Source organism: Clinocottus analis, unplaced genomic scaffold (genome assembly GCF_023055335.1).
Source record: "Clinocottus analis isolate CAN_PGR_092001 unplaced genomic scaffold, fCliAna1.0.p SCAF_14, whole genome shotgun sequence".
In the NCBI taxonomy this organism is placed as follows: domain Eukaryota; kingdom Metazoa; phylum Chordata; class Actinopteri; order Perciformes; family Cottidae; genus Clinocottus; species Clinocottus analis.
This window is the reverse complement of record NW_027175865.1, coordinates 8,292,702-8,319,028: the sequence shown is the minus strand read 5'-3', so window position 1 is coordinate 8,319,028 and position 26,327 is coordinate 8,292,702. Positions and strand designations below refer to the sequence as shown.

General features: G+C 42.1%; 3 protein-coding genes across 5 annotated transcripts in view; 1 reads left to right on the top strand and 2 right to left on the bottom strand.

Moving 5' to 3' along the window:
* The window catches only part of si:dkeyp-120h9.1 (Y+L amino acid transporter 2-like), a 37,570-nt gene extending 31,263 nt beyond the window's left edge, over positions 1-6,307 (bottom strand). For all 3 annotated transcript variants that reach the window (XR_011077423.1, XR_011077424.1, XM_068575565.1), the window contains exons 1-7: positions 6,184-6,307; positions 4,007-4,391; positions 2,980-3,155; positions 2,306-2,448; positions 1,151-1,276; positions 367-511; positions 49-172 (exon numbers count right to left, since the gene is read on the bottom strand). Coding sequence is in view for 1 of the 3 variants with exons in the window: in XM_068575565.1 (XP_068431666.1) it covers positions 49-172; positions 367-511; positions 1,151-1,276; positions 2,306-2,448; positions 2,980-3,155; positions 4,007-4,135 (843 nt within the window). In the remaining 2 variants the exon portion in view is untranslated. The remainder of the gene's footprint in view (positions 1-48; positions 173-366; positions 512-1,150; positions 1,277-2,305; positions 2,449-2,979; positions 3,156-4,006; positions 4,392-6,183) is intronic.
* A 1,889-nt stretch (positions 6,308-8,196) lies between these two features.
* Positions 8,197-17,338, top strand: stmn2b (stathmin 2b). The gene is made up of 5 exons (XM_068575566.1): positions 8,197-8,354; positions 14,036-14,131; positions 14,246-14,418; positions 15,029-15,220; positions 15,602-17,338. The coding sequence occupies exons 1-5, from the start codon at positions 8,336-8,338 to the stop codon at positions 15,659-15,661; spliced, it is 540 nt and encodes a 179-aa protein (XP_068431667.1). The 5' UTR covers positions 8,197-8,335; the 3' UTR covers positions 15,662-17,338.
* A 2,032-nt stretch (positions 17,339-19,370) lies between these two features.
* Positions 19,371-22,189, bottom strand: hey1 (hes-related family bHLH transcription factor with YRPW motif 1). Its single transcript, XM_068574931.1, has 5 exons — positions 22,032-22,189; positions 21,823-21,898; positions 21,597-21,680; positions 21,382-21,463; positions 19,371-21,055 (listed from the first exon to the last, which is right to left on the bottom strand). Exons 1-5 carry the CDS (start codon positions 22,115-22,117, stop codon positions 20,388-20,390), a joined length of 996 nt encoding a protein of 331 aa, XP_068431032.1. The 5' UTR covers positions 22,118-22,189; the 3' UTR covers positions 19,371-20,387.
* Positions 22,190-26,327: the final 4,138 nt, after the last annotated feature.

Sequence of the window (26,327 nt, the reverse complement as noted above, 5' to 3'; positions counted from 1 at the left end):
CATATACAGCTTCTTTAGTGCACAAGGAGAATGCACTAAGTTACTCACCACAGCGACAGCGTCACTGGTGAGCACTGCTTCTGCATCCATTACGACGTAGTAAGCGACATTGGTTAAGATGTAGATCACGGTGACAATGGGCATGGAAATGCCAATGGACAGGGGCAGATTCCTGAAAAAGAGAAAAGTTGATTTCATTAACTTAAAGATCTCAGTCGTGTGACATTTACAAGTCAGATTACTTAGTTTTGAATCAGATATAAACCTATAATATATGGTAATATATGGGCCAAAGTAAAAGCAATGCCACCAGGAATTAAATTCAATCCCCCTCGTAAAACCATTCTGAAATAACAGACCTCGTACCTCTCTGGGTTTTGGATCTCCTCGGTGATGAAGTTCAGTGTGTCCCAGCCAGAGTAGGAATAGAGTGCTGAATAGAGGGCCAGGGCCATGTCCCCAGGGTTCAGTTTGGAGCCTTTGAATGAGTCCTCAAAGTTCTGGTCAAAACCTACACCACCACAGGGTTGTTATGTTAGCCCAGTACATAAAGATGTTTGAGCACGTTTTGCTTTCATCATCTAAAAAGGCAAAATATTTTCTGAATATTCAACCCAGCTGATACCATCATTGTTTTTTATTGTAACATTAAGATAAATTGTATAATAGCCAGTGTGGATACGTGCTGGAAGCAGTTTGGTTAAAGATACAAACATAGATTCCAATCATCCATAACAAGTACATCAAAAACATTAAAAACAATCAGGGAAATGAGAATTTCAATGAAGGTAATTGAATTTGTGCAGAATTTTGTGAGTGCGAGCAAAGAAGACATAAAAGTCGCAATTTGAAAGTCCAAACTATGCTGTGGGGGAACAACCTTGAAAACAATAAGGTCCTTTAAATTATTCCAGTTTTGGAGAAAAAGAAATATTATGAATATACAATTTATAAAAGTTGCAAAAATGTTTGTGTATGCTGTCAATTATAGTTCTTATTCCTTGGAATCGGTCAGAAAGAAAACTGCATCTCTGATAAAATGAATCAATTCTTTAAAAACAAATGCATTTAATACAGAGTTTTTTTTTGTAAGCAGCAATGTTAAAATTGTATGTATTGGTCAAAGCAGAGTTTATTGATGAAATCCTACCTTGTCCAAGCTTAACCAGGCCAGTAATGATGATGACAATGAGAGCTAGGACCTTAGCTACGGTGGAAATGACCTGAAGAATAGCTCCCCATTTAACTTTCATACAGTTCACATAAGTCAGAACGCCTGATGAGAGAAAAAGTAAGAAACAGCAGTTTATAAATAGCAAAACGCCTGTGGCAACTAAAAGTATCAGCACAACTAATGTATTCAAACATTTCAAACAGAAGCATGCAGCCAAGTGGGAAAAAAGTGTAAGACGAGAACATTGTGGGCGTTGCAGCCCTAGTTGTAAGGTATGCAATGGAATAACATTCAACATGCTAAAACACACCAAGAAATACCATTTCATAAAAGCCTCGTCAGAGAGAATCCTCAGTGCATTTTCTTCAGGGATACGATACACAAGTTTTATAAGGGGCCCAGCCCTATTCATATCGATATTTAGGTTGAACAGCTTCATTTACATTGCCATGATTCTTTTTGAGGGCCCTTTATCTAGATGCATAACAGAATAAGGATTGCCACTCACCAAGTGAGCATCGTAGATTCAAGGCGGAGTTGAGAGGAAATCCACAAGTATTAAGTGTAGTTACACACATATCCCTCTAAGTGCAATGCAACAAAGACTAAGGGTAAAAGCTTTGTTTGGAAAAGTTCACACAACATAAAATGTGTGTCATTAAAGTAAATGCAGCATGCCTGGTTTAACGTGCCGTAGTATATTGACTTAAGAGGAGTCAGGAGCAATAGCCACAAGAAACATAACATAGTCAACTATCAAAGTAAACAAAGAAGTCTCCAAGTGCAGGATGCAAAAGAATGACAATTTAGTAACCCGTGCCAGATACAGTTCAGTGTGCTGGACTTGACAATGACAGACAACAGTACAATTAAAACAGTTGTGTTGCATCCAGTTGGTGCACTGAGCTATTTGAAGTTACGTTGTTGGTTCAAATTGCCTTTGAAGAGCAGTATTATGTTAGGGATGAAGAGAGTCAGCCCCAGTTCTAATCATATCTTTTTACCACTGCAGCTCCTCTACACTATACAACATAGATGTCAAACACCAGCAGACCCTCCCCTTTTCACCACTAATATATACAATTGGTTAAATAGAGCATGCAAGTGTGTTTAGTACAGGGAGAGCCTTACATATGATGCCAGCAGCGATGAGGCGGACCGCAACATAGGGGGCTGGACAGCTACGGTAGAAGGGCTGGACCAGGTAGTTGGAGAAGGTCAGAGCTATCACTGCCTGACAAGCTGGCTCAACTATCAACAAGGAAGTCCACAATCTACAGAGTTAACAGACAACATATATTTTATTTAAGTCTATTAACAGACATTTTCAGCCAATAATATTACAATAACGTACACATTTACAGTTTTGTCAGTTTATGAAATAAAATACAGTTGCAGAGATGCAGCAATTGAGTCTGGTTCAATTAAAGGCAACAGCAAACAGAAAAGTCTTCAATCTGAACATAAAAAAGCTGAGAGTCTGCGCAGACCTGCAGCTTTCATAAACTTTATTCCAGATATGTGGAGCAGAAAAGCTGAACGTTGCTTCCCCTTGTTTAGTTCTGACTCTTGGAACAGCGGTCAAAAAGGGAACAGACATACAGTAGAAAGGACAGTGTGCTGAACCCTGTACTTATTATGCCATATTGTCCAAAACTCATGTTCGTCACACTATATTTCATGTTTGGTATTGTTGAAAAAAGAACAAAGGATTGAACAAGTTCTGAGTTTCTATTCTGTGAAGTTTTCAAGACAATATGTTAAAAGGAATGTCTGCAAAGAGAAAGATTCAAATAAACACATACCGTATAAAAGCCAAGAAACCACCAAAGGCCTCCAGGATGTAGGCATAGGAGGCTCCCGATTTACGGATGGTAGTACCCAGCTCAGCATAGCACAACGCTCCGAACACTGAAAATACTCCTCCAATGGCCCACACTACCAGGGAAAGGCCAAATGAGCCTGTGTACATGAGAACCCCCTGCAGGACAACAAACAAGAGCAGAGAATACAGAGCATATGACATACAATATAAGATATACAAGAAAGAAACACTTTCATTACATACCAGAGTTGTGTCACTTCTGGTTTATTGCCTAAATTGTTTGGTGGTTGAGGTTCAAAATAACGCAAAATAATAATAAAAAGTGCATTTCCCTGTTGATTTCAGTTTTTAGAGTACCGTAAAATTTGGGTTATAAGCTACTCAACTTTGACCTATGCGGTTTAAATATCAGTGCGGCTAATTTGTGGATGTTTCGCATTCTAAATTTAGCAGCAGTTGCAGAGACAAAGTACAAAATTCACATGAAATACTCCCAAATACTCAGGTGGGAAGCACAACCTGTGACAGGAGGCTGCATCGGGAGTTTAGAACATGGCGGCGCGAGGAATGAAGGAGTTACAATTAAGAACAGTTTGTTATTGTGGTGGAAATGTCAAGAGACTCTGAACTCTGACAGCAGAGTTCAGTTCATGTTGACCCAGACTGATCGGCACCATCCAACTGGGACCATAATGGAATTTATCTTTCAAACATTTAAAAAATATTTTTTATAAAACTCAAGTTGAATTAGTTATTATAAACTGACGTTGCTATAACTGGTTTATGATTAAATACAACTTGTCATTTGTATTAAGTAGATGCAACTTATAAAAGGGTGCGCCGCTTTCATAACCCGCATTGTACTGTACCTTGAAAGCTCTTTAAAAAAAAAAAAAAAAAAAGGTAACATGAATGACTAAATTCACTTACAATTAAAACTAGTATGCATTTTACAATTCAAGAGCCAATAAATTAATCAATTGGACAAACAAAGCAGAGACTCTTACCTTAGGTGAGACGAAGATACCGGAGCCTATCATATTCCCCACGATCAGACAAACCCCATGGAGGAGGGAAATCTCCTGCTTCAGGCGCACACCACTGCCCTGAGACGCCGAGTCTACCTCAGCAACCATTGTGAGGGATTAAATAGCCTTTAGCCTGAACTCAAATGAGGTAACAGGAACTGATTAAGACAAACCAATTTCTGGAAGCACCAGAAACTGAGACGAGGTGAAGGAACAGAACAATTTAATATTGGAATAAAAACAAAAGGAGGGTGTAGACTAGGAGGAGAGAACGGGAAAAGACTGTGTCACTGGAAGGCTGAGACTCATGGGCGTTTTAAACAGCCATTGTTGAAGCCGAGGGGTAATTCTCCACTGGGATAATCTGTAGGAAAAACAAGTAAACCGTGTCACAGATATGCTTCACACATCTCAAGAGTGTAGTTTTGCTGAGAGGAGACAAAGAGAGAGTAATTACGCCTGACTTCAGTGTGTCATTGGCATATATCCTTATATTGCCTAATGGCCACTTAGAGCCAAATGGGGTAACTGTACATGATTAAATGAATAAATGAGTGACTGGAAGATTAAATGAATGCCTTCCTATATTCATGAAGTACTTTGCAAATAAGAAGCAGTCAGTAAGGCACAAGCAAACCGAAACCACAAACCAGCCTGACTAAACTGCTGTTCGACAGAAGCTTCTTTTTTTACAACCAGAGATTGTTTCAATACAAACACAGATCAGACAAGTGCAAATGGGAAGCATAAAGCTTACGTTAGGGGCGTGATAATGAGCTGTATAACCTTTTGGCCTAAATCAACAACTCACTATGAAGTGTTACTCAATCTTGAGGTCTAACTTTAAAGTTTTGGAGCCAATCTGATAACACAAAGAAACATAATGAGCTCCTTGTGTTAAAACTTCCCTTGTAAAATTATGCAAATCACCTTTGGTTGAAACAACTTTGCAGGTGTGTGTGAAAACATGCATTCAGCTATCACACATGCTCTTTACACGTTGAAAACCCAAACATAGAAACATTAACATATTCATTTTTATTGTGGCATTATCTCACATAATCCAACTGCTTCGCAGTGTGAAACCTAGATGATGAATAAAAAAGAAAGAAGTTATACACCTTTTCGTCATTCACACTGCTTTAATGATCACCGGACCAAAAAAAAACACTTTAAAATGTACTTTCATTCAACAAAACTTGGTTACAGATTCACAGTTGCCAAGATATGGATGTCTTTTCCTTGTTTCATATTTGCCAGACCATAAGCACCCCCTGTAATAACGTCTGTGAGGGAAAAGCACCAGTGTCCCAGTAGCTGACTAATTTAATTACGGTAGGATCTGGTTTGCAATATGGCTGCTGCAGTCATATTTATTTTTTTTAAGTTACAAAGAAACATCTCTGAGGAGGAAATGATTGTAATCTCCACTTGCACAACTACATTTCCTGTTAATTTATCACCTGTTCACACGGAAAACGCACGTTGAAGTACATTGTCAAACTGCCGCTCAGTTTTTCCAATGGTATTTGGGAAGCTCGATCGAAAGAAAGGAATCCGATTCATCTCAGGTGACAAACACAAGTTTACAAGTGAACGTACTACGTCCAGCGCGCACGAGATGGAGATGTGAAACGTGGACTCTGACTACTTTCTGGTCACACAGTCTCTCCACGTCAACTGAACACGTGTGACGCAAACCTCATTTAAATCTCATTCCCCAAATATCTGCTCTCGTTACATTTCGCTCGCTGTTAATAACTAGCGCCAGCTGGACTTGTAGCATGTTAGCACCCCGACACATGCTCAGGAGAGGAGACTAAGGGATCAGTTAAAACAGGGTTTCACTACGTTAACCAGTCACTAGTTCCTCTAGTCTCCATCTAACACAACACACTTCTTAAACTCTGGCTTGCGGAACATAGGTACCCGGGAGCGAGTTGAGCAACCCAGCTGATGCAACGTTGCTGATGCTGGTTCATGAATGTGATTTATGTGATGTGCTAGCTAACGTTAGAGCGACGTAACGTGGCTCATGTTACACGACGGGGACCAACGGTTAATGTTGGTGACAGGAAACGCTTCCTCTACTCCCCTCCACTTGATTTAAAGTGGAGATAATGAGTCCACCTGAGACGAAAGGAGGAAGTAGTTACCTTTGAGACGCTGTCTCTCTCTCTTTTTCTGTTTCTTCTTCTGCAATTAAGCAAGCGGCAGCTCACGTGCCGTGGCCCAGAATTGTGGGACCAACTTCAGCTCCCAAGTCCTAAAGCGGTCAACATCTGCAGCTAGCTCCTCCCCCTCCTCGCCTTCCTCCTCCTCATCATCTACCGCAAAAGGACGGTTGGCACCACCAACTGACAGACAATTCATTGCCTGTCAGTACATACGATGTATATGTACAATGTCAATGTACAATTTTATATGTAAAAGTCAAAATCAGAAGTCAAACTCAACTTCAATGTCAATTTATATTTGTGAAAAAATACAGAAGATTGAAAATATGTTTCTCTCCTGTCCAGCATAAAGTGAATTGTCGTGATAATAATAAAGTGCAAAACAGGTTCTATTTAGCTTTTATTTTTTCTCCTTCTTTGAATAATGTTATCGGTTCATAACCTGTTCACAGCATACAAAGCCACAACTAAAAACTTGTGTCGAGTTAATTAGTGACCAACTAAATAGTTATGTCTACATTGTTTAAAATAAACAGCGAGCTTATGAACTGCTCTACAATCGCATGCCTTTAGATAAGGATCAAGGCGTTGCAGTCGGTGAATTAACTTGGTGGTAGCCTACTCTGTGTTGGTTGACAATACAACTCGCACAAGTAAAACCCTGCAAGAATTAGGTCTGAATAGTGATGGGTATCTTCATGCTAGTAGTTACTAAATACATTACTTGTTTTTTTGAATCGGTGTCTTTAAAACATGTTTTTCCAAACTATACGTTCCTCACGCTCATATAACCTGGGATATGCTGCCACCTAGTGTTTGTTGTTTTAATGATCACTACACGCCCACACACCCACCTTGGAAGGTTATGATTTGACCATCAGTATTTTCTGCGGTTACATAGAGGTGGTCACTGGTAATCTATTTGGCCTCATGACTGTAGGCATGCATTATTATAGTATTATTTAATATGAGGTAGACAAAAAAAAAATGTATTTCTCCTTCACCCTGATTCCACCAGAATGGCATGCATGTTTATATTTAACCTCACAAGAACTGAAATTAAAATGTTTAAGGAAAGGTTGTTTTTTTCAAACAAATCTAAGTGTTAATGTTCTCTTGTGAAGAGTCATTCTTGCTTGCACTATGGACAGCGAGCTCAACGTCCTCGACCTGCCCATCAACACGGAAACAAAGAGGGAAACACCCTGAACGCCACACGAGGGAACGTGGGGCTTGTCGGGCCTTTGAGGAAGGGGAGGCTCGTCATGGGGAGCATGATAGCTCGAGAAGGCACATAAACGCTCATTAGTGACCAAGTATAAAACTCATCAGATTATAATGTGTTGAGACTTCCTGTCATGCATTTCAAAATAAAGCTTTTAAAAACATGGCTCACTGTTTGGCAATGCTAAGTCTCTCTCTCTCTCTCTGGATTAGAAAAAAAACCTTACCTCACTTTAACAAAGCCTAAAACATTGTCATTCTCCATCTGGTTACCATTCATTTAAAAAAAAAAAGTGTTTCTTTTCTATATATTGTGCAACAACAATTGTTCTTTATTATCAATGAATCTGCCCCTTATTTACTCGATTAAGTGGTTGTTCTAGGCTAGAAAACGTAAAATAATAGTGAAATATAGGATACCCTTTATATTTTCTCACAGTACGAAATAACGATGTATTCATAACGTCTTTTTTTTTTTATTTGACTATACTTTGACCAAAAAAGCCAAGCAGATTCACTTTACTGTCACAGTGAAAACAGAAACAAGCAATTGTTTTATTTTTCTGTCGTTGAGCTCCTCTGTGACAAGCCGCCAATACATTTTCTGCTCTCTTAAACATCATATTAGTTTAGTCTGCGATCGTATTATCCAGATTCAACAGCGTCAACCCGTTTATAAGCGAACACGGCAATGTTGTTTATTCTGAAGGCCTAATCAACGCACTTCCGGTTCTGTTCTAGTTATCTCCCGCTGACCTGACGCAGCTCATAACAGACCACCAGGCGCACCGGCAGTCCCGTCTCTGCTGACTCAGTGCCTTACAGCAGTCCCTTCACCCAGAGATACCGCATCCAGCAACCGACGCATCTTTCTCGGCTCAACCGGCACCACCACCACCGTACAGAAATGGCTAAGACCGCAATCGGTGAGTTTTGCACATTGACTTTTTTTTTTTTTTTTTTTAGATAGCAGCGGTTTCGCAGGTTTGAGGATGCTGAGACGCTGTGGCGACACCCATGGCACAAAAGGATGCTGAGGGTTGGTTCATTAGAGGGAGCGGCCAAACTCCACTGCAAGTCACTCCTTTTGAATTAAGTTGCAAAATTGTAGCAGAATTATTTAGTTTTTCAACCTTTGTTTTAAGAGTATTTTCTGTGCTTATTGATTGATCCAAAATACAATTTAGTGGCGATCAATATGAGCTAGTATGAGATTCGGTTTGCCAAATGAGTGACGCAGATTTTTTTAAATTCCCTTTTAAATCAAGCCAATAAATATAATGAATCCTTATCAACACAAGGAAAACGATTTTATATCCTCACACAGCAGCATTTTGTCGATGCCTGCCTGCCTGCCGCACCTGACTCAGAGCCGTGCAGCATAATGCAGCGCCAGCGACCCCACCCAACATCGCCGGCCCCTTCAAAGCAAGCTGCTCTCTCCAGGGTGACACATATTTTACCGTGACAAATCTCCTTATGAAAACTGGGCCATCCTACAGTATGTAGCTGTATTGGAAAGCCTACTCAACCAATTTTGTGGGTGACCGCTAAAGACATGTATAAGAGAGGGAGAGAGAGAGAGAGAGAGAGAGAGAGAGAGAGAGAGAGAGAGAGAGAGAGAGAGAGAGAGAGAGAGAGAGAGATAAAAGAGCATCCTTTTCCAGAATTGCTTTGCAGTCCAGGGAAGAATTTACGACCAGCGCTTAAAATGAATGTCGTCTCAGGAATATCAGAACCTAATCCTATTAGGATGGGAGACTGTAAATGTGGCTATTATGATGGATAAAAGTATCATTATTTAGGCTTTAGTAGCCATAATGTGACAGTACTTGGTATAGAAATAAAATTAGATTGCACGGTATGTCAGGTGGGCCTTGTATGTGTGTCGTCTTATACATTTCCACATAAAAGCTTTTTATATTTTGCATGTGTTATTTAGATTATTTGAATATATCACGTTGAGGCCTATATTGGATGTGACCTGCAGGCTTCATCAAAAATAAGCCTATGACCAAATCTGACTTCAGAGATAAAAGTGCAGCGTGCGTGTGGACAGTCGAGGGGCTGGTCTGTTTGTTTTATGCTTGACTAAGCACTTGATGGATGGAAGGGCTTGCAGACAGACAGCGGTAAGGGGTCCTGCACGGTGTCTGCGCTGAGGGACACCGGCAATCAAGCCCTGTTATATTTATTCTCCTCTCTTCCTCCTCCTGCTCCTCCTCCTCTTCCTCCTCCTCCTCCTTTTCTTTCCTCCATGCATCGAGCCGTGGCCCAGCGAAAGGGGATGGGCAGGGAGCAAAAAAGTCTGGGAGAAAGCAGTCATCCTGCCATTCAGCACCCAGCAGGTCACTGAGTTCATGTTGGCTACCGAATCACATCTCAGATGGAGGAGCAAAAACACCGCGTAGACTTCATTGGTCGAGAAACATTAACAAGTGTAGGACTATAGGATAAATATGCCTGTGTACATCTAAATGTGTTTTCTTCCTTCCTTGGAGCTGAGAACTGAGGCTAGAGACACCTAATCCACTAAATAACAAGATGTATCAAGTTACCCACAAACAAACTCGTGCTAAGAACCACCCCTGTGTACATTAAAGCCTCTTCAGCCCTTTTCCTGATCCCTATCACGCACACGTGTCGTGTCCAATTAGGTGTGGTCATTCAGCTGCTTCCCCTATAAATCAATTCCTTTGTGTGCAGAAACAGAGGCTTCTCAGGCGTCATCAATTTTAAGCAACTGGTCACGTCCAAATCCAGCGACATTTCTCATCTTATCATCTGTATCACAATTGTCTAAATGGTCCACGTAAAGCTCAAAAGACTGCTGGACTCAGAATTCATGCTGATTTCTCGCAGAGTCTCATCGATCAGCGCAGCACACTCCCATTACTGGTTCAGATGACTGCTGCTCTTTAAAACGAGGCTGCGAGGAAGAGGTGACATCAATCCAGCACTGATGGTACACCATACAATCATGATGTGTTCATCACTTGTGTAATTGGCAACTGTCATGGGAGATTTTAGCATCCTAGTTTGATGTTATCATCAGGTGTTTTTGATTCTTGACATCACAAACAGCTGCCGCTTTGGTCTGCACTCTGTAATGCACTGATCTGGAGGTGTAACAACTGGTTAATTAATAAATGAGTCGATTGACAAAAATGGAATTGGCAACTATCATGATAATAAGCAGAATATCTCATTCTGATTGTCAGACAAAACATAAGATTTTAAGTCATTGCCCCGGGCTGGAGGAAATTGAGATGTGTCATTTTGCAATTATTGGAAATTATAGAAATCAAAAGATTATTGATTCATTGAAAAATATCCTTAGTTGCAGGCTAGTGCACTGGTCTGGTGAACACAGGGTGCGGCCCTGCAGCCCATCCCTCCCACATCAAATTACCCGACTTGCCCTTGATCATACGGGTGCTATATTGTTTCATTTAATAGCCAATTTTGCCGTGGTAATATCAACATAATTTTGTGATTATATTGTTGCTTGGTGGCACAGCTGTAAAGGGCCTGTATATATCGAATGCAGACGCCAAGCCCATATTGCTGCGAGGTTACAGGACCCAGGAAGGCCGTAAACGCATACAGGCACAGTTCGCTCGTAGCCTCATGCACAGTATCCTACTTATGTTTCTCACTTTGTGCCTTTTTTGCTCAAAGTGAGTCGTTTTGCCTGTTTAATTTTGTATAGTGGGGGTTGGGTATTTAGAAAAGGAAGAAGGCTGAGAGGAAGAGTGTGGGGGAGAGAAATAAAGATGACAAAAAAAGGTGTGGTGGTTTGTGCTAATGCAGAATTAAAGCTCACAGGAGATGCAGGAATGGATAGACTAAATTGGGATTTGAGAGAGAGTAGCTCAGCAACAGATGAAACGGAGGCTTGGGGCTGCAGAAGGTGTTGGGGAAGAGGGATGCTTGCGGGGGAGGAGGTACAGTATTAATGATCTTCACTCTTTGGCTGATGGATTGGAAGATGTAGTGAAGTGTGCTGGCTGTGTGTCTGTGGTCGGGGCAGGAGGTGCAGCTTTCTAAGAGGATGCAGAGCTAGCTGGTTGAAACCAGCCTGCTGGAGTGGAGTGGGAGTGTTAGTGTGGTATCATGTCTGTCTGAAATGATTTTTCCCTGACCGAGCATGTAACTCAGCTGCTATCTTTGAACAGACGCCGATGTTTGGACACTTCCTGCTGTGGATTCCTGGATCATTTGACATTTTTATGTTCCTGGCCCACTGGAAATGAGCTTATTACTACAGCGGTTAGAGAAGCAAAATACATTTTCTCTCAGGAGAAATGAGGCAATTTCAGATTTTTGCACAATGAAGAATCTCATATATTTTTGATTAGGGATATTAAATAAAAATGTGCAGGAGATAGAGAGCAGATTCAATTCACAGTGAGTGTTAATCTTTCGGGAAACTCTGATAGTTATAGAAAAAACCACTTCAAAGAAAACAAACAGAATAGAGCTGCAGCGCTTTGACTAACAAAGCAATCAACAGAAAATATATCTGCAACTATTTTGATAATGAATTATTTAATTAATCCATAGTCATTTTAAGGACACATTTGATGGTTCCACTGAGGATTTGATATAATTGTTAATTAAACAGTTCAGTGATCGGGATTGTTCACAATTTGTCTTATATTTTATAGATCCAACTAATTGAGAAAATAATAAACTAACTATCAATCATTTATAAAAAAAAATAAACACAAAAACAAAATATCCAGATCAAAAAAAAACATTATTAAACACAGAAAAGACAAACACCCAGAACAATAATCTCTGATGATCTGCTCCATATGCACTTAACTCAAATTACCTGCTTCACTGAATGGTTAACTGCTTGAGTCTTCAGCAGTCAAGAGGGCTTGTGTGTAAGAGTTAATGGCTCCCGGGGTCTTGACATATACACACACACACACTTAATGAGCCTGTGACAACCCTCCAAAAGCTCTGTTCCCCCCCTTTCATCAGCAGAAATGGTGCGGTCTGCTAATTGCAAATTAAAGCACTTTCCACCTGCAGTGGCTGCTCCCATTAGACTGTCCTCAGGGCAGTTGATGGTGGCTGCAAGTCCCACTGGGAGCGGCCCCCTTTACAGATTTTAATCCACCCGTATGTGATTTCTGTTTATATCAGAAAGGTGTTACCTTGACAGTGAAGCAGCCGAAAATGTTCTCCATCTTCCTCCACCCTCTCTTTCCTTTCATCTAACAGAAAGCTGATTATTTTCTATTTTTCTACTCCACTCCACCTTTTATCTTCATTCCTACTCCACCCCTCTCACTTTTTCAAACCCTTCCATGCTCCCACCCCTTGCTCGCTTCCTCCTCAGGGAAGGGGTTAACAAGGCCAAGAGAGAGTAGTGAGAGCTACATCTGAGAGTTGATCACATTACTGTGGCGTCTGCCAGTCTGCAGGGCAGAAAGTGAGACACAGAGAGAAGAAGTGAGCAGAGAATATGAGGGAGGAAGATGATTTGTATTAATCATACTGTACACCGTACCCCACTAAGAAGAAGCTTGTTCACAGCAAATCTAATTTTTGTCTTTTCCTACTGTAGCTCTCGGCAAATCATGAATCAACATAGCACACTTCAGCCCCGCAGGCCCTGTGTTCCTGGTGATGGATTATGCTATATTATGACAGTCTGTATGCAAATCTCCTCTGTGAGACGGTGCACCTTGACAGAACACAGCAGCCATGAGCTAAAGCAGAATATTTTTACAAAGCTGCTGCGCGTTGCAGATATTTTTGCCGTTCTCCCTACAGGGACTGCTGCTGAACTCTGGGCTCACATTGCAAAGTAGGAGATGCCAAAAAAATAAAAATCAAGGTTAGACAAGGTTGGGTGTTCTTTTGTTTTCTGTTTTTTCGCCGTCTGCCCTTTGGGGCCCTTTGTCTCTCGCTATTGAGCAAAAGCAGGTTGCCGAACACAACCAGGATGATTTGATGCCAGCTTTGCTTCAGTGTCATTAACTTTTTGGATCCATAAATGGACCAAGGGTGGACATACTGCTGTGTTAAGCAGATAAGCTAAATCCTTCACTATTAGCCTCTATCCACAAGCCACAGACACAGAAGATAAGAAACAACCCAAACATTAACCCAACATCCATCGTCAACACAAAGTAGCATGGTGTTTTTTGGTGTTAGTCACAGAACGTGCAGACAATAGGGCGTTGGTCTGACTTTGTTAATAAATGATAATGCATAGCTAATGAAGTGTGAAGAATCCTGTGGGGAAGGCAGCATCTTGGCTTCTGGGGAAATTAGGCCAAGTAAGGATACATCCATCCTGCTATAGTCTCGCAGCTCAGTGAAGACAAAGACCCCAAAATGCCCCCGAACTCCAGCGCAGCTCCAAGAGACATCCTTTGATGAGGTTCTCTTTTTGGAAGACTTGATGAATAATTATTTACATCAAGGACCTCTTGTGGATGTAGAAGTGGGTTAACGATGTTTCATCTGTTTGTATGTTAGTAGGCTAATGATATTTTGTGTATCTGCATGTGTGTGTGTGTGAACTCAGTCTACATACACACAGTCAGTTAAAACACTGTCATGTTTCATGTTTCCCCCGCAGCTTACAAAGAGAAGATGAAGGAGATCTCAGTTCTCTCATTCATTTGCTCTTGTCTGTACCCGGAGACCCCCAAAAACATCATGGGTGACTTTGAAGGTATGTGGTAATCAGACAGATATCTACTTTATCTTCTTTATAAAACATGCTTGAATAAAAGTCAACAAAGAGTGTTTCTGTCTGTCTTTCTTACACGTGTACGCGTTCATGCAGACATGGACATCAAGCCCATTAACAAGCGAGCCTCAGGCCAGGCCTTTGAGGTCATCCTGAAGCCGACCTCCCCTGTGTCTGACGCGGCCCACTGCGTCACCACCCCCCCAAAGAGGGACGTTTCCCTGGAGGACATCCAGAAGAAACTGGAGGCAGCTGAGGATCGGAGGAGAGTGAGAATGTTTCTCATTATTTTCATTGCACCCAGCTGCCTCGCACCACGTTGCTTCAATAAGCCCCAAAAAGCTTTTTGTGATACAAATAAAACCATTTCTGACCCCAAACAAGAGGAAAGGTTCTGCCACAATGCCATACAATGATAAAATAACTACTAGACTTCACTTGAAATCCAATGTGATGGCTGGATTTGCGATTCGTCGTATTGACTACGGAAAACTCCAACACTGAATCCAACTTTAGCTAATTCATGCATCTCATTGATTTGAATGTCAACACAATCAATACAAGCAGCTGGCAAATCCAGCAGCCCACCAACAAATTAATCATTGAAAATCACTAGAACAGTTTCACACCAGATACAGTCCAATACTGTAAGTCAAACATGTAGTATATTGTTGAAATCGTAGTAAATGCCAAGAGATGATGAAGAAGTAGAGAAATTCTCACCTCACCTCCAGACATTTTTATAGTAAGCATTAATAAGTTTGATTAGTTGGAGCAGCGCTTACTCAGTGGTTAGTGGTTGTCAGTAAATCACTGTCTCTCTATCGACCCCATGCTCTGTGACTCATTCCCTCTGCTAACCGTCTCTATTGCTTCCAGTCCCAGGAGGCACAGTTACTCCGGTCCCTGGCTGAGAAGCGGGACCACGAGCGCGACGTGCTGATGAAGGCCATGGAGGAGAACAGCAACTTCAGCCGCATGGCCGAGGAGAAGCTCCAGGAGAAGATGGAGCACAACGAGGAGAACCGGCAGGCCTACCTGTCCGCCATGCTGGAGCGCCTGCAGGAGAGGGTGAGGAGTAGTTTAAATTTATGACACGTACATTTCTACTTGTTACAACTACACGTCTGAAATAGGGCCGTGCTGGTACAACTGGCTCCTGCTGAGGAGTGTGATAAAAGAGAATTTTAGAAAAAGTACCTGATTAAAAAAAGACATGGAGATAAGAATAAAATCTATGGAGGACTGCTTGTACGCTCACTTGATGTCTTGTGCTTTAAAGGTCGGAGATAACAAATAAAGTTAGTTGAGTGGTAGAAAAAAGTAACAGTAAAAGTAAGTTTTCACTACAAAGGTCAAAGAAGAGGAATGGTGAAGTGAGCAGGAAGTTAATGTCAGGAAAGGCCTGGCAGCAGAGAGAAACAAGACATGCTCACTCTGTGTTTCTTCTAGGAGAAGCATGCTCAGGAGGTGCGCCGGAACAAGGAGTTGAGAGAAGAAGTGACAGCGTGAGAAGCCCCAACAGGTTCTACGTCCCGCCTCCAAACCCCCAACCCCAACCACCACCCCGACCCTGAGGAACACCCCTCTCCCCACCTTATCCCACATGTCCCCACCTTCTCCACCCCTCCGCCATAATCCCCCATTCTACTATGAAACTACCACAGCCTGAGACGCCCCCTCCCCCCGAGACAGTGGGAGGTTCAAATGGGGGTGGGGGTGGAAATGAAACAGCAAAAATAATTTGAGCAAGTAAAAGAAAAATTAATGTTTCCCACCCACTCTTCCCAAAAAAAGAATGTTTTTGCCCCGTTTCAAATAAGAAGAGAAAAATTGAATTGACAAATGACAGTGGGTATTGGTTTTTGTAAATACTTCTTTTTTTGTTATATACAGTACGATACAAGCAGCAAAAGTATTGATTGCAGTGTGCCATTTTTTCTATATAAGTTTCCTATCTCCTGCTTAAATATGGATGTAATTATTTGTTAATGTTATGCTTTTCTTTTGTTCATTTCAGCCTGAGAATCATTTCAGGCGTAGGTGTTTGTTGTGAGTTTGCCAGCTAGCTGATGTTTGCTGCGATTGGTTGCGTCCTCACAAGGCCGTCATCCTGGCCCTGTTCCCTCGGCCCTGCGAATGGGCACTCACTCATTTGACCCAGCAGATCTGGAAACAGAAAGGGATCTGTGTTTGGTCGGAGGGACTTTCCATCCAGTGTATGCCAATGATCCAATTAGCGGGGGACATGGGCGGGAGAGTTGCCATGAAGGAACAGGGACAGTTTGCTTTCTCTGGGGACTGCAAGTGGTCGCTGCACATCCACTCCTGTGAGGTAGATGGTGATTGTACCACAGGAGAACACTATAGCATTTAACGAGCCCATCCTAACCGACCATTCCCTTCCGTCTGCAACCCCTTCATCTCTCCACATAGGTACATCCTGTAGAAGCACTCGCTCACACGCTCTCCACATGGACAGACATTTAGCCAATCATAGTGCAGAGCTCAGGAGGAGCTCGCTGAATTCTGTCCATCTGGCACCGGAAAGCTCACATACCATCCTTGACCAATCGCGGGCCTCTTATATTCCTCAGAAACAAGCTTCCAAACACAAGTTACTGTACTATACAACACAACTGAGATTAAAGGGCATCTCAAGAACGCTAAAATACTTCATCAGACGTGTTACTGTGAATCTTGAACGGGAGAAAATACCAATAAACTCCAGCTCTCTCCATTGCATAGAGACGAGAGTAGCTCCGGCTGTAATCATCACAATTCCCTCCCTATAAGACAGTGTCAACGCCACCGGAAGGTCGGCACAAGAAAGATATTGAAGCCATAACAGCTGCAACAACGATTAAAGCAAAGTATTACCATCTGTGAAGGTGTACATGAGTGTATTAAAGAAATGTCGGTCACGCGCACGGTAGGCCAATAGGTGTGTGTGAGTGTGTGTGTGTGTTTTCCAGAAATGGCAGGTAGATAACAAAAAGTTTGTGCCATGTGATATTGACCCGGTGTAGTAAAACCAACGCCATTACAGTGTGTAACAACACGTGCATCACAGACAGACCATCCTACCTGCCTCTCTCTTTCTCTCCTCTGTCCATTTGTGTGTATCCCTCCTCTCCACATATATCTTTGTGAGCAAGCAGTGGTTAATAAAGATTTGGGGTTCAGTGAATGAAACTGGCTTTGAGAGTGACTTCTTGAACAATATATCAGATTTGAACACTGTATTGAGACACAAATTACCATGCAGATTTTCATTGTATATTATAATGAATCAACTATTAATTTGGTCTGTAAATGTTTACAATCAGAAAGCAATAGAAAATGGCCATAACAATTGCCCTGTCGGGACTCATTCACTTGTTTATACATGTTTTTTTTCCAAAGTTTCAATTTCACATATCACAGCACAAACATGTTAGGCAATGAATAACATCTATCTGGGCTGCAATCCACAAGAATTCAAAACATGTGGAACTAATTGGTCTGAAAATGAAACTATAGGAATTTTAAGTTGAAATAATTTAAAATAAATAAAACACACTTTTCTAGACTAAGAAGAAAGCTATCGACTTTACATGTTTTATTTTCTTTGGGGTGATAATGACAAAAATCAATGTTTTTTTAAACAGACGCCACAGTTTTTATAAATATAAGCCTTAACCAAATGATTGAGATGGGGTGTCACAGTAAAAGTAAAATACCAACCATGAGCTGTTATTATGCTAGTAATACTGTATTCAAACGTGTCAACTTTGAGTAATTAGGATATATATATATATATATATATATATATATATATATATATATATATATATATATATATATATATATATATATATATATATATATATATATATATATGTGTGTGTGTGTGTGTGTGTGTGTGTGTGTGTGTGTGTGTGTGTGTGTGTGTGTGCGTGTGTGTGTATGTATAATATGCATACTTTTGAAACACATTTGACCAAACAAAGTGCTCATCATGGAGTGACTTTAGTTTCGGCTGACTATTTAAAGACACAGCGGCATCTAGTGGAGTATTTTAGCGTAACATACCGAAACAGACCAGTTCACATTGATTTTCATTAAGATAGAGTGAATCGTTTTTTAAGATGAGAAAAACTAATATTTTTAAATGAGCGAAATGTTGACTGAAAACAGATGTTACAAGGTAAGTTATTCCAACCAGGAGCCCTTCTTTACAAAGGGGACTATAAAGAAAGTCTGATCATAGTGAATTATAAAATTATACAACAACAGTGTACAAATTAATACAAAGCAACTCCACATTGACATTGTGTTATTGCTACTTTTACACAAGAAAGCATGTCAGTAGGTTCCACACTGTCCTTTCTTTCACTGTACCAAGGCCTCAGTTGATGAAATACCATTCATGACCAGCAGGGGGAGACAAAAGACAGCTTTTCTCACCCAAACGTCTCTTTGACCTTGTGGGTTTGACTGCAGTGGAGCTTACGTCACCACCTGGCCCTGCATCGTTCTCAGTAATGAAATAAAAAGGGTAAGGAGAATGATGAAAGAGATCATAGGGAAAAAACTGAGTGAAGCCTTTGGAGGAAAAGATGAAAGAGCAAGGGATATTTTAGCGAGTGGGTAAACTTTTGGTGATGGCAAGCAGGAGCTGAGAACAGAAGGTGCAGCTGGTGCGAGCTGAAATGATGGCAGAGGGACAAAACTGTGAGCACACTTCTTTTCTCACAACGTTTCAATCCCTTTCTTCTTCTCTCCCTTTTGATTCCTCTGCCCCGTTTCTTTCTTCACCCTTTCCCCTCCATTTCCTCGCTCTATGCTCCATCCCTCCTTCTTGTCCTTCTTCAACCTCTTCCAACCTTCCCTCCCTCCTTCTTTCCTCCTCCTCTAGTTCCCACGCAGCACATGAGGCCAGCCAGGCTGCTATTGTCCAGGATATCCCCTCCTTGTTAATGGTTTCCTGTGCACACACAGAGGGCCGCTGAGAGAAACAAGCAGCCTCATCTGATAGCAGGCGTCACCGTACTGCACATACTCACACGTACACACACACACACACACGCGCAACCGCAGGCATCAATAATCAAACACACGTACACAGGCATACTTGGACAAACAATCATTTAAATGAACACACACACACACACACACACACACACACACACACACACACACACACACACACACACAATGCAGATAAGACCTCAGGTGATTTAAAAGAACTCTTTTATTACAGGTAAGTTGTCACTACCACCCGCAGCAACTCTGAAAAGCGGAGAAATCTGATTTGTCAGTGCTTGCTTGTGCTTTGTACAACCACAAAATATACAAACTCAAACAGTGAGGTTTACCAGTAGACAGCAGGGAACTGAATTGTTTTGCCTTGTTTTACAGCAAATACAAATTAGCTCCCTCTTGATAATTACAGATCAATACTGCTGCTACTTTGAACAGATACAAGACAATCACTTGTAAACAAGGTGAAAAAAATCAGTTACACGAGAAATCAATAATAAATGTGGAACAGCTGGTTGAAACTGGTAAAACATATGTGTGAAGCCGCCGTTGTTAAATTTACTGTAGGGAGGAAACATAACTTATGGAAGTGAGCCGAAACAATGGAGCACCATATGAACCTCAGAGGTTGTGGGTAAATCATGTTTATTTCAACCAAGCTGGTAGCTAAATTATGTTCCCAGTATTGAGTCAAACAAACACCTGGTTTCGGTTATTCCACCCCATAAAATGTTGTAAAAAGGAGGTGACGCTCCACCACTTTAAGTCCTCCTTTCACACCCCTCTCTCTGTATGTAACCAGGGCACCAATGGGTGCTTCAGCACAGAGGGAAAACAAAGGGGGGACAGTTTCAGCCAGGAACTTGATGGGCGGCGACTGGTTGACCATCTGCAAAAGCCATTCCTGATAGGTTGACAACAGTGGGTGAAACTTCTAAAGGGGTGGGCAGGAACAGAGATCAGTCACATAAATCACTCTTGTTGTTGTTAGACGTAGTCTCCCTCCTCACTGTTTTTCTCTGCTGTACAAAACACAATACAAGAGCAATAAAGTAAAAAATCTATATCTAGGTGTACCCTCAGTGGGATGTCAACGGCATAGATTTTTATTTGTTTGTACTTTTCTTAGCTGGGCAAATAAAAAAGTCTTGTCCTTGAAAAGTCCAGCTCAGCTTGAGTCTTTGAGTAGATTGAGATGAGGTTTTCATCTCAGTCAGAAAGCTCCTATCTCCATTCCCCAGGGTCTGTAGGGTTTGCCCACACTGGATGTGGGGATTGGGGCGCTGATGGTGGGGGAGATGAGAGGGAAGGCACTGAAGGGGAAGGGGAAGGCCGAGAGGGAGGAGAGGAGAGGAGGAGACAGCTTCGACACCGACGAGGACACCAGGGCCGGGTGTGGTACGCTGGTGGGAGCCACAGTGGTGGAGGGGACCCGGATGGGGCCTTGGTCTGAGTGTGGGGTGGCGCTGCCGCTTCGCCTGCCTGGAACGTGAGTCTCTGCCACCGATGAGGATGATGAAGAAGAAGAGGAGGAGGAGGAGGAGGTGGAGGTGGATGTAGATGATAGAGGAGTTTGGGGGCTGCTGGTGGTGCTGCGGGTTAAAGATGCCAACGGTGCCCCCTGCTGGTGCTGGAGGAGGAGGGGGTGCGTCAGGTGCGCAGGAGGGGATCCAAACGCGGAGCCCCACGCCAGGTGACTCAGGCCGGAGTGAGCCTCTCGTTGGCTGGCGTAGTTGTTGAGGTGGGAGACCAGACGGATCCGCAGAGGGTCCGCGCTGTCCAAGCCTTCGATGATGCTCAGATAACGGGCCGTCTCCGCCAGACACTCCCTGAAACCCAAACCACGGTAGTCCATAGCCAGGGCATGGGCGTCGAAATAACCTGTGGGGAGAAAAAGAAGACGGTTTACTTTTAAGAAGTCGCCTGAGCTGCAAAATCAGTTTGTCCAGAGCTGAGGGATATTTGTCTGATGTGAATCAATATGCTGCATGGCCCTGAGAGTGTGAAAGTGTAAATTATAAATTAAAATAAGACAAACTAGTTGACGTTTCTTTACGTGTGTGTTTATCTATTTTTGTTTCTTCTTCTTCTAAATAAAAATAACCGAATGAGCACAAACATATTCCACCTCCAAGTTGCCGCCTCAAGCAGATGATTCTGCAACAAGTGGAAGGTGTTTTTACGTAACGAATGAATCCCAGACATACCTTTGCCTCCAGCAGCATGAAGCATCTTCAGATGGTCCACAGTCATCTGTAAAATTTCTGCTTTCTCCAGTTTAGCCGAGCCCTTCAGTGCAAAGGGAGACAAAAAGAAGCCAATTAAATACACATAATAATTCAACAAAGCACAAATAAACCGAGCGGTTTCATATCAAAGCGCATGTATATTTGTGCTCGTGATATTGAAGCCTGTTGCTCACCTGTTTCTCAAAGGCGCTGGGAACCAGCCGGCGCAGCTCGCTGAGGCTGTTGTTGATCCTGTCGCGGCGCCGTTTCTCAATTATCTGAGAAAGATTACAAAATAAAAATAAAAACATTAGTTATTTTCAGAGTATGTGTATGACAGAACGTATGGACTTCGTGCACAGGGTTACCAACAGCACAAACGGATTTTCTATATGAAATATGTATTATAAATGTACTTACTCCTCGACGCCTTTTCCTCGCCTGCACCTGAGTGGACGTTGAAGGAGACATGGACCCGAGAGGAGAGCTCATGTTCCTAAAAAGAGACCAAACAGAGAGATCAATCAATATCCCATTGTTTTTTAGAGATGGTTCTTAAATATTGAAGTTGTAGTGTTGCGGGCGTTTTTACCCTTTAATCTGAACCACACTTTCAGAGGCAAACTTACCCATTCTCATCCGCGCTGTCCTTCTCCACCTCAATAGTCTCATCCAACTCGCTGTCCGAGGAGCTGAAATCATGATGCCTCTTCATTTTGATTCGTTCACAATAGTCCTTCAGTGCTCCTGTTGTGTCTTCCAGACGTGCGTCTGCCCAAGTTTGCCCGAGGAGCCTCCGTTTGAAGCGCTCAGCTTTCCCACGGTGTCATTTCAACGCTGCGGCCGGCCAGCAGGGGCGGGGCCTCGGGACAAACCAGCCAATCACAACGTGGCCGTGGGTTTGAGTGACAGCGCAGTTGGCCCAAGCACATCCGAGTGCGCGTTGCCAAATCAGAGAGGATAATACAAGTCAAGACATCTCACTCTGTGGTTATTTTTGGAGGCTGTGGTTAAAAGTTGACTGCGTAGCTGAGTTCTGGCCTGAAGTATCTTATTATGAAAACACAAAAACTATTCCTGCCACCCTGAAACCATAGTGTTAAGAGGTTAAAATGTAAAAACAAAACTGCAGGTAATTTCCTTGGTTATGAATGAATCTTATAATGTCCCATATTGAACTAATGTCATGTATGCAATGTCTGACCTCTTTCGCAGGGTGATTTCAGTTGTGAGATTAAATTTGTTTTCAACCTCGGAAACAGTAGTGAGACATTTCTGTCACTGCCTCACTATCAAAAGCTCCAAATGGAGCTTGTGTTAAGATTGTTTTGCCAAGAATGAACTTCCAATCTTCACTATTTAGTAACCCAATACCTGAACAAAGTACGAGAAAAGTGTGGTGCTTTGGAGCCACTGAGATTTGTTTCATGAGCAATTGTTTGTGAAACTGACCTTTGAAGTCGAGCTAATGGCTTTCGATGAGCAGCTGTTTTACACCGGCCATGTTTTTTCCACCTCAAACATCTCAAATAGAGTACAGCCAACACAAATAAGACTTTGTTGTTTTTGTTGTAGCCTAGTGGTCCCGCCCATGTACATATTTGGGTAAGACAAGCTAAATCGATTTATACACGATCGTGATTCTCAAATAGTGTAAATATGTTCATGTCTTCAGATTTTTTTTTAAAATTCACAAGCATAATAGTATTTACTCCCTCCACGTGTCTCTGGCCTGGACATTTTTCTTGAAACGTGACGCTTAGACATTGGAGTAATTCATCTTCTTAAAATAGAGGATCTTTGAAGAAACTTTGACAGCGGTCCAATGGACCTTCGGTCCGTGACTGCCCCCACCGGGCCCGCCCCCTCCCCCCTGTGTGCGTCCCGGTGGTGATGAGGAGTGGCTGGCCGGCTGTCAGCACGCGCTGGCCGTGGGAAAGTTCCCTAACCGGCGCTGATAACCAATCAGAGGCCGACGGCCGTCTCCGGCGCTGGAATGAATGGAGCAATTGGTCGGGGCGACGGGCGGTCTGCGAGCGAGCGTGTGAACCTGTAATCCAATACTAACTCAGCCCGGGAGGAGAGACAGGGAGCACCGCCGCAACCAGAGGAAGCCACCAAGTCTAATCTTACCCCACAGAGAGACCTCATGCTCGGCAAAGACGCTGTGGGGACTTCAAGTACTTTCAACAAAAGACAATAATGCAATCAAAGCCGTCCCCGTTCCCTTTCGCCCGGAGTTTCCACATCATCACCACCACAAGACTGGTGGCTCCTATAATGGTCACACTCCCCAAATGATTTGACGGAGCGGCTGGTGTGTGTTTGTATACATGGAGGTCTCATGTTACTGCATGTGGAGCAGGAACTCTACAGTGAAGGGTCTCCTGCAGACTGCCCCGTGTTTAAATAGAAGTTAATAAAAGGAGGATATCTTAAGATAGGCTACTTATCCTAAATCACTTAACATCACAAGGTAAAAGCACATTCCACTTTAAAGGACCAGTGTAGGATTTTAATGACATGGCAGTTCATTGAACTGATGCTTTTATCCAAAGCGACTCACAATAAGTGCATTCACATGAGAGTACAGACTCAGATTTTGTGGATTTATTGGCAGAAATAGAATGTAAAATAATCTTTTCATGGGCGTATAATCACCTAAACTAAGAACCATGTTTTCTTTAGCTTAGAATGAGCCCGTCAAAGGACACAAAGAGACCTGGATACAGCCATGTTTGTTATATGGTGCATCTCCATACCAACTCTCCACCAAGAAGCACATATTTATTTAATTTACAAATTATTTCTTTAAGTTCATGCAGTTTCATCAACAGTTTTAACTGTTGTGTGGATTTCACATGAAAAGGGCTATATCCGTTAAAACTTTATCTTAATTAAAATGATCACATTACTTCCCATATTTAATATATTGAAATATCCCTTGACATGAAATGCATTTCAACAGGGAAAGAAAACAGCAGCAGAAAATATCTTGTTTTATTGAAGTCATTTGTCTGGAAAGGAAAACTCTATGTATGCTTTTCTACGTTTTTCAAATGGAAAACCTTCTGTGAATTTTCTCTTCCAGGCAACACACCTGAAAGGCTATAAGGTAGGAAAACACGCACTACATGAACATGTTGCAAACAGGAAACAATCATTATTCAACAGACAATTAATATTGCAATATGAATCAAATACACCGCCATTCATTCTCTGGGGGAATGCACTGTTGAGCTCGTGCTTACAGAGATCAACGTGGAATTATGGATCAGTCATGACTAACCTACAAACACACACACACACACACACACACACGTACACACAATGTGTCTTTATCAGTGGGAGCCGAAAGCAACCGACGTATAGTCATCACAGAGAGGAGGCTGCTGTTTGGTTTATATGAATGACAGGAAGCACTTAGGGCTGTTTTCATCTTATTGTTGTTGTACAAGGCTGCGCTTAAGGCAGGACACAGACACACAGATGCACAACGTTCATCAAACTCATTATTGATGTGTGTGCGCCTGTGTGTGTGTTGGAGTGGGAGTGTGGGAGGTGCGTTCACATCCGGGTTCATGCAACCTGAAGCTTGTGTCACAATAAACACAGGTGTGCGTCCACATTAGTTTCTGACAGTGTGTGTGTGCGTGTATGTGTGTGTGTGTGTGTGTGTCTGTGTGTGTGTCTGTGTGTGTGTAACTAGAGGGGGAATGGGAGGTGGGGTGAGTCCTCTTGTTGTATTTCAAGTTCACCCAGAGTTCCCACGCCGTTATTTTCTGCACGGCTGTCTTTGTTCTACCGGTCTCATCACATGTTGTGATTAGTAGGGCCTTTCAGAGGCCGCCCTTTGAAGGTGAGGGCCTGCGACACGACATCATCAAATCCCCACCCTCCACCTCCTCCTCCTCCCACTCTCCTCCCCTCTTTTCCCGCTCCATATCAGGCGACCGGAATAATAATCAGGGGTGCAGTGACGGTTCACCTCCGTTGATCTCTCTACTCCAGTATACGCTTCTCTTTTTTGTAATTTCCTGTTTTCTTTCTTGTTTTCTTGTATCCTAAAAAGTAATATTTTCTCCCTCTCAATCGGTACTTTGCAGCTGAGATTTAACTTAAAGGGAATTTTCTCTCTCCAAACCCTCTCGTTAGCTGCCAGATCCTCTAAAACACTGAATATTCATACACTTGGTCCAGGGTCAGTTCAAGGATACGCATTAAAACATTTATTTAGAAATCAAACATGGGATATTTTGGCCAGAAAATGATATGTTTCCATGTCCTTTGCCGACTCGCACTGTGCAATCAAAAAGGGTTTTGAATTTCAGTTTATTAGAAAGCCACAAGTGCATTTTTTTTCTTGCAATAACATGTCATCATTGCAGACAGAAATGAGTCTAGACTGTCTTACCAGAAGGAAATAGTTGGAGTTATGCATGCACACTCAGGCTTTGAGGTAATTTTGAAGGCGGATTTCACCAATATATCCTTTACACGGTTAATACTTTCTGCCTCAAGTGTAGCTTCTGCTGTACATAGTTACACATGGCATCAGGTATTTGATTGTATGAGTTTGTTTGGGTTTGATTTCCTGCCCAGAGCTCCTGTGGATCTACATGACTTCAGTTAGTGTAAATTAAGCTTAGCTGCAGTGTTGACGACGTGACAATGATGAATGAGGTTGATGTTCAGGAATTCTCAGATACTGCTTAACCAAACAAAGTCAAGCTAAACTGTTGACTGCTTGACATAATATTGGTAGTGTCTAATATTATTAACAGACACAACACACACAAAAGCACTCAATAATAAGGTTTATTATACAAAGAAAAGTATAATACAATAACTGTGCTTCTTGTCTGGGTCGGAATAAAGGTTATTCTAGTACAAAATAACGACATGATAAATAAATAGAACCATAC